The sequence below is a fragment of the Lampetra planeri genome, chromosome 41, assembly GCF_965212315.1.
Source record: "Lampetra planeri chromosome 41, kcLamPlan1.2.h2, whole genome shotgun sequence".
Taxonomy (NCBI): domain Eukaryota; kingdom Metazoa; phylum Chordata; class Hyperoartia; order Petromyzontiformes; family Petromyzontidae; genus Lampetra; species Lampetra planeri.
Window position 1 is genome coordinate 8,747,373 of NC_136147.1, and position 7,837 is coordinate 8,755,209.

Genomic DNA, 7,837 nt, shown 5'->3' on the forward strand with positions numbered 1-7,837 from the left:
TAATGTTTGCAACGACTGCTTCGACATTTACGTTCACTTATTTCACCAATGTAAGATTATTATTAAGATTTTTCTTCTTCTCCAAAACTATGGGAAAATATAATTCGACAACATTTTGGACCGATTATTGTTGGAACAAAAAAGTGACTCGGGTATTTAGGCTCTGTGTCACACAAAATCCTAAGGCATTATCATTTACGGTCTAAAAAACATTACAACGCTGTATTGTAAGAGAATGCCTTTATTATAGTGCACAACAAATTTGACCAGCATCACTTCCGCCATCGCACAGAACTCACCATATCTCTACACATGTGCCTAATTATTTAAATACAAGGCCATAAACGTGTCACCATTTACTCCCCAGAAATTAAAATGGCTATGATTTGGGGATCACGATGTCTGATTTTTACTGCCTCGTTTGTAATGTTTCTCATTTTCCTGTCGTGTACCAGTTCTGTTTGTTCCATGAGCCACGATGCAACATCGGCTTCATCTGCATGTTCTTGAATAACAATAGATGATTTCACAGATGGTTTTAGGCGTACATCACATGCCTAAGAATCTATATTTTTTAAGCCATGCATCATTGCATACCTACAAGGTGACATCACCGTATTCCAGCAGAACCTCATTCAACGTCAATAAACTTATCGCAATGCTGGGAAAATGTTGGACTGATGAATACCATTGCCACCTCGTAAAATAAAAGGCTGGTCGCACCTCAAACTTGTCGTGGTGTATATCGGGGGACTAAGACTTTTGCGAAGATGCCAGATCCCAGAATCTGCCTCGCCTGACGTTTGCCTTGATGGGAAAGCGTGAGAGGAGAGCGTTGGCTTGCTTCTGACTCATCATGCTGTGGGTACGCTTCCCGCTGTCCTGCTCGTCCTTCAACTGCGCCTGTGAGAGAGAAGCGGAAGCTGTTCACGCGTCAACGACGCCGGCACGCAGCTCCGCCAAAGGTAGGCCAACATATTCTTGGTTCTTTCGGTAAAGTCACGTAGAAGGGAAATCATAAAATAAAAATAAAATAAAATTCTCACGACGTTTCGACACAAGCAATCATCATCAGGTGTGAAAACCACAGCAAGAATTTTTTTGAAAAAGTGGCGTTTTTTTCTTAACGTTATTGTTTTCTTTATATTATTTTATTATTTCCCTTCTACGTGCCTTTACCGAAAGAACCAAGAATATGAATCCCTGCTATCACGAAAGCTTTAAATCGAAGTACGCCAACATGATTGACAAGCGACATCACTGACAACCAACGTGATAGGACAACCGACTGAGACTCAGCAGTTCACCCACTTGCCTCCTTTTCTCTCCCCCCCCACGCCACCAAATTTGCTCCCCGCAAGATTTCTTCAGATGGAGATGGTGACTTGACGTGTACAGTTGTCTAGATCGATCGATACAAATCTATTCCTGCGCTCACAATACACGCGTCAAATAGTGCGCTTAACAAATACATTTTTGGATTTGTATGCGTTGCGTGCATTTTGCCTTCCTTTAACAGTAGAGAGATTAGGACTGATGAAGAATGAGAAATTCATTTCCAGAGTAAAGCCCCATTGAGCTTGAACTCTGCACTACTATCATGTTTGTGTACTGTTTGTTATTGTAACGTTCTGATCTTCCCCTACTGGACATCTGTGAAAAAGGGCTTTAAAGCTCATCACATTCCTCCAGTATCAATAAATATTCTGATTCTGAGCTAAGAAGCTCTTTTTCAAGGGCGACTCTGCCAGGAACGGTGGCGTCGCCCCGCTATGACGCCGGCAAACCTCTGTTCTGCCTTGGCCATGGCTAACATCAATGGCAAGCGATATCTGAATCGCTAGCGGTACCCACCTTCAACTAACCGCACCTCCGAATAGCACGGTTGGCTATGTACGGTGCAAAAGAAGTTCTACATACGTACATACATACAACCCCCCAAACTCACCTGCATCGTGAACTACCGTCAAAACCCCCACTATATACGAAATGCTTTTAAAGGCGTCCATCCAGCAGTGGATTTAGAAAGAAAAGTTAAATACCGATTATAGTAGTCCCTCGGTTAACGTTTTTAATCCGTTCCATGCTGAGCTCACTTCCGAGCGCTCGGATTGGCTGAAATTGGCGCCCGCGTGCGTCACGTAAACACATTACCGCTAGTCAAAATGTTAACGCTAGTCGAAACCATGGGGTCCTATGGGAGGCGAAACGTTAACCGAAAAACCATTAACCAATGTCACTGTTAACCAATGGTCTACTGTAGAGTATTATACATATTTTATGAATGTAATTCCTATGTGATTGCAAAGTAGATTTTTTATTGCAAAAGTATCACTACATTTTTATTTAAACGACCAGAATGACGGACGCCGTGTCACTACCTTCGTCTTGGAAGAGCAGTTGGAGAAGGCCCTGATCTCGCTGGAGCACGGCGAGTCAGTAAAGTTGTTGAGCCTCCAGCATGCCATGAGCAGCATCATCTCCGTGATGCACGTCGCCTCTGTAATAAACACACAGCAAAAGCGATTGGCATCGGCATGAAGTCCCAGAGCTTAAGGTCTGGATTAACGTTTTTTTTGCGAATGACATATCTGGAACATATGTGACATAAATTATCAGAAATATTGACAATGATTCATCAGATCTGGGTTGCCATTTCACTACACTGCACTGGGCCATAACTAAATGTCGTAATTATGATTCTCGGTATTGTGCCTCCCCCACCCTCGAACTGTGCTTCTGCAACTCTGTTGCTTCTTTCACCAACTGGCACTGACCACACCACAATGTCCCTCCAATGCCCTCAATGTCCCTGTAACCTTCCCTCTTTTTCTTGTAGGTTTATGCACTTGTAAGGGACATGCACATACTAACCCAGTCTGGTGAAGATACAAGCACATATTTGTAATGTATGTTTTTTTGAGATTTGCTTACCTTTCCTATGCTAAGCAATCCTATCGTTGTTGACGTATTATTTGTTGTTGTAACGTGCTGACCCCCCCATACTGGACATCTGTGAACAAGAGCTTTATCATCTAGATTTGAAGCTTTCGTGACTGCAGGAATCCATACTCTGTGGTTCTTTTGTTAAGTCACGTAGGTAGAAATAAAACAAAATAAATCACGTTTCGATAGCAACACAAGCCATCGTCTTCAGGTGAAAATTGCGACAGCCGAACTTTATAGCTTATTGGATTCCTCCAGTATAAATATTCTGAATGTATGTACTTTCAATTTGTTTGTACACTGCGGTGTTTTCTAAACATTGTTTTTAAAATACGAACACTGCCTGCCCATTTGCGTGGGATATACGGCCGGGGTGGAGGGTGGGGGTGGAGGGTGGGGGTGTGTCAACACAAGGCACGAACCCAGAAAAACCCTTTGGAATGTGGATGACGTCACTACCGCGCACGCGAACTTGCGCGCCAGTCAGCCATACAGGAGTCCAAGCATGAAGTCAGCCAGCAAAACTTTTTTTTGTATAATGTAGTATGAATGACATCACAACGGAGAGGGGAGGCAGTGATGAAACACAGTGCCCTCTCAACTGGGGCAACACCAATACCCCCGGGTAGACAAATACTGTATTTATAGGCACCGTGAGTCAAATGTATCTGAACTCCCCTCGCTTCGATGTATCACATCTTATGAATTCAGATCATTTCTTCTTGAAACGACATCCGCCTCGCGAGATTGTACCACGTGTGGTTTTTAACCGTTATGTATATGTTTCTGAGTTAGAGATGCTTTGATTTGTCACTATTCCAGGGTATATTGGTGACAATGCGGTTGATGATGACGATACCTCTGACTATCATTGTCCATAATTATTACTGTGATGACTATGAAGTGATGATAGTGACGACAAAAGCAATGACGACGATGACAGTCATGATATAGACCGTGATGATATCCACATAACAGCGATAAATCTTCACTTAAAGCTTTCGTGACTGCAGGAATTAATATCCTTTGGGTCTTTCGGTAAAGTCACGGTAAAGTCTACGTGACTTTACCGAAGGACCCAAAGAATATAACAGCGATAACCAATAGAAATGCCGATAATTATGGTCATCACGACAGAATTGGCAGCAATCATGATGACGACGGCGAAGATAAAAATTCCATTCCGGCAGCGTTACCCAGACACTAACACACACCAACACTATTTTATTTACCAGGTAAAGCGACCTGGCCACAAATGATCACTCGACGAAGTGGCTTATCATATGTAAATGTATAGCAGCATAAATAATCTAAAAGCATGTTTTTATGTGGAGGGAAAAACTAAAGGACCCAGAGCAAAAAAATATATACGCGACCACGGAGAGACACCGCAAACTCAAAATATACAGCAGCAAGCGTCAGGGTTGGGATCGAATCCACAACTTCCTGCATACCAGGAGAGGTAGTTAACATCTCGCCACCGTGCACTCCAACCACATCCTCTATCATTCACTCTTTGACCTTGCCGTCCGGAGACCCCCGTTCTTCTGCCGCTTGCCCGCATCCAAGCTTCCCATTCCCTCCCTACCACCACCCCCAACACTCAACACAGCTCTCAACATCCACTCGCCGCCTGGCATCGCGTGTAAGTCCATAGGGACAATATTAAGTCAGTCCACACGCAGCTTAACACGTAGAGTGTTGTGGATTCACTCTCCAACACACCGGTGGGCTGAAGTAGTAACTATTTGGCGTTTTTTTACGTGACAAATCCTTTACGGATTGGCTGTGTCGGGTGGAGGGTTTCGGCACATTTATACGTACGCGATCTAACCCACAAACCTGCATCGCGTGAAGCCGAGAGAGAGAGAAAACCCAGAGAGATGAGTAAAAGCTGTCGCTCAATCCACACATCACCTCGCCGCCAGGCATCGCATTTGTCCCGGAGCCCAGAGACGGGTGGGGGGGGCGTGGGGATTGACCGGGCAGAGAGACGGGGAGGGGAGGCACTCACCGCCCAAGGCCTCGCGCTTGAAGCCGGCCTTGTCCTGCAGGGCCAGGACCCTCTTGGGCTCCAGCGGCGGCTTCTTGGAGAAACGCGCGGTCAGTAAAGCCACCCTGGCGTTGATGTCCGCGCACCTGGAGGCCATGGCGCCGCGAGTTGAGCAGGGGGCAGCTAAGGGGACTGCAGGGGCAGCTAAGGGGCAGCAAGGAGAGTGCAGGGGCCTGCCCAGGAGCCGTGGTTTGGAGAACCACGCGAGACGTAGCAAGACCCCAACATCACAAGGGCGCCGCCATGTTAAGTGCCGTAAAGGGGTTGGGTCGCGAAGTGTCGCGAAATAATAATCTCGCCCCCACGGTGTCGTAAAGTTGCGTGGGAAAACTTGTCGCGAAGTGTCGTCACGTGGGCACGGAGAATCTCGGCCAGTCCTCGATTTGCGAACGGGTTACGTTCCTGGGCCACGGTTCGTAAGTCGGAACACAATAATGCTTTGTATTTAAACGCATGTAGGGTCAGCGTTATAATATGTTAAGGTTCAACAACAAACAATTGAAGCATTGTTAAACTCTTGAATAACAGATATTGTACATTCGCACGCAATACTGTAATACATTCTTTGTAGTACTTAAAACATAAAATTAAGTCACATGAAAGACTACATTCTATCTTGATTTGAAGCTTTCGTGACTGCAGGAAACCATACTCTTTGGTTCTTTTGGTAAAGTCACGTGGGTAGAAAATAAAATAAATCACGACGTTTCGATAGCAACACAAGCGGTCGTCCTCAGGCGGTAAAAATATAATCCAGCAGTGGAACTGCTGAACTAACGAGAGAGATGTTACAACAACAAGAGGCTATATATGTGGCGATGGGCAAGCAAGTGGGGTCTTAGCTGTTTTATTATCACTTACCTTGAGTTGAACGGTTCACTGTGCCCCACGCGAGATGCTGGGACTCATTACATTTCGGGGAGGATCGCAAGTAGGATGGTTTTAAAACGAATGACGTGGTGGTTTGTTCGTGAATGCAGATGTCATACCTGTCAACCCCTTATCAGTGCCGACCTTATTACAGACCAATTCAGACCTTGTTGATCACCCCGTGCCCCTTAAACATCTCCACGTTCATCCTACAAGGTCTCATCACAAGGGAGAAACACAAACAAAGAGGTTGTTTTTTGTGCCCATATTGAAACGGCTGTACGCCGTATGGACCTGAAAACTCAATTTCCCTGTTCAAGAATACGGGGATCCAGTCCCTTCAGTGTTTGATCCAAGATCATTGTCATTGGTTTGCAGCAACCACATGATCTATCAGGTGACACGAGAAGATGGAGCAATCGAGTAACTTAGTGGCTTCATCAGGAGCGCTTTCTCTACCAAATGGGCCAATCTAGCTCCGATGAGAACTGCTTTGGTGGGAGCCTAATACTGGCCCATCATCATCATCACTTCACATTGGTTATCAAACTATCCACATGCTTCTTGACCCAAGGCTGAACATTTGATACGGACTTTTTTTCCTCCTAAAATTGAAGCCATGAACCTCCCATTAGCCTCCAGTAGGACTATGGTGTCCTCAACAGGGCAGTGCGTACACTGGGTTATATGCACCATTATCAAAGGCAAATGAAGCCCCAGTGGGACAAGGCACTGGAAACACGAGAAGAAGAGTCGTTCATCTGATTATCACGGTTGGCAACTTACGATGTAAAGTTAGTTCAACAAAGCCGCATCCTGATCAGTGTCCCAGCAGCATTTCCACCTGTCTTCGTTTTCACACGATCACACTGTTTTCAGGTAGCTGTCCTGGGAAATGTGTAGGTCCTCCTGGGGCAAGTCCTGTTTGTGTCAGTTGTGTAATAATGCGCAATTCAAGACAATCTATTCACGTGCAGTTCTCCCCTCTTTCTGTGATAGTGAGAATTTCTTACGACGATATGTCCCAGATTGTTTTTGTATACCTCCTCCCCCCAGACCTCCCAGCGACCAGCCGTCACGCCACGATACGAGCTTCGCTATCGCAAGGAAGCGACGGCGGTGTGTGCATTGGCATCGTCAGAATTGGCCGTGACCTGAACGTGGCCCACCTGACACAGTTAGATACATCTCTCGTAGACCAGTGGTCTTCAACGCAAGGCCCTCTGGGACCTTCTGGTGACCTAAGGGGGCGTCCATAAATGACGTCACGCGATTTTGGACGATTTTTGACCCCCCCCCTCGTCACACGGCGTCACAAAAAGTCAGACCCCCCCCCTCAAATATGACGTCACAAAGCTCTGCCCCCGCCCCCCAAAACCATATTTCCATTTTGAAAATAAACCATGCTTCAAATCGCTTTAAACTATTGTCATTGTAGTGCGTATTTAATGTGGCGCTGCACTCTGATGTTGTAGGAGAAAACATTTATTAAAAAGTCTATTTAATTAAGTAGAACGTGTTGTCTATATTTATTTAAAGTTGCGCATTTTGATGTGACGTCACATTTCTCAACCCCCCCCCCCTCGTCACACATCGTCACAAATATCCGACCCCCCCCCCTAGGTGCGTGACGTCATTTATGGACGGCCCTTTAAGTGTGACCCCTGACGCACCCCATCATCGCGATGCTGTCAAACCTCCCAATGGTTTCCAATGGTGTGGCGACCGCTCACACTGACGATGTCTTATCGGCGAACGTACCCTCCTCCCCCCCCCCCGTGAAAATTTGTGATGAACATTGTCTTAGACTGAAGACCACCTTCGTTCGTGGTTGCCGTGCACCTCGCGAGCTCACGCGTCAGCCCAAGCTGGGCGACATCAATTAGCAAGCAGCAGTAGCAGCACCACCGATGTATTTTAGGACGACGTGTTGTTTACGCTGCGTGCGTGCGAACGCGTCTGTGAGCT

The 7,837-nt window shown here is 45.9% G+C and overlaps 1 protein-coding gene across 1 annotated transcript; it reads right to left on the bottom strand.

The window, feature by feature from the left end:
- Positions 1-225: 225 nt before the first annotated feature.
- Positions 226-5,297, bottom strand: CHCHD1 (coiled-coil-helix-coiled-coil-helix domain containing 1). The gene is made up of 3 exons (XM_078613507.1): positions 4,961-5,297; positions 2,382-2,500; positions 226-903 (listed from the first exon to the last, which is right to left on the bottom strand). Exons 1-3 carry the CDS (start codon positions 5,094-5,096, stop codon positions 754-756), a joined length of 405 nt encoding a protein of 134 aa, XP_078469633.1. The 5' UTR covers positions 5,097-5,297; the 3' UTR covers positions 226-753.
- Positions 5,298-7,837: the final 2,540 nt, after the last annotated feature.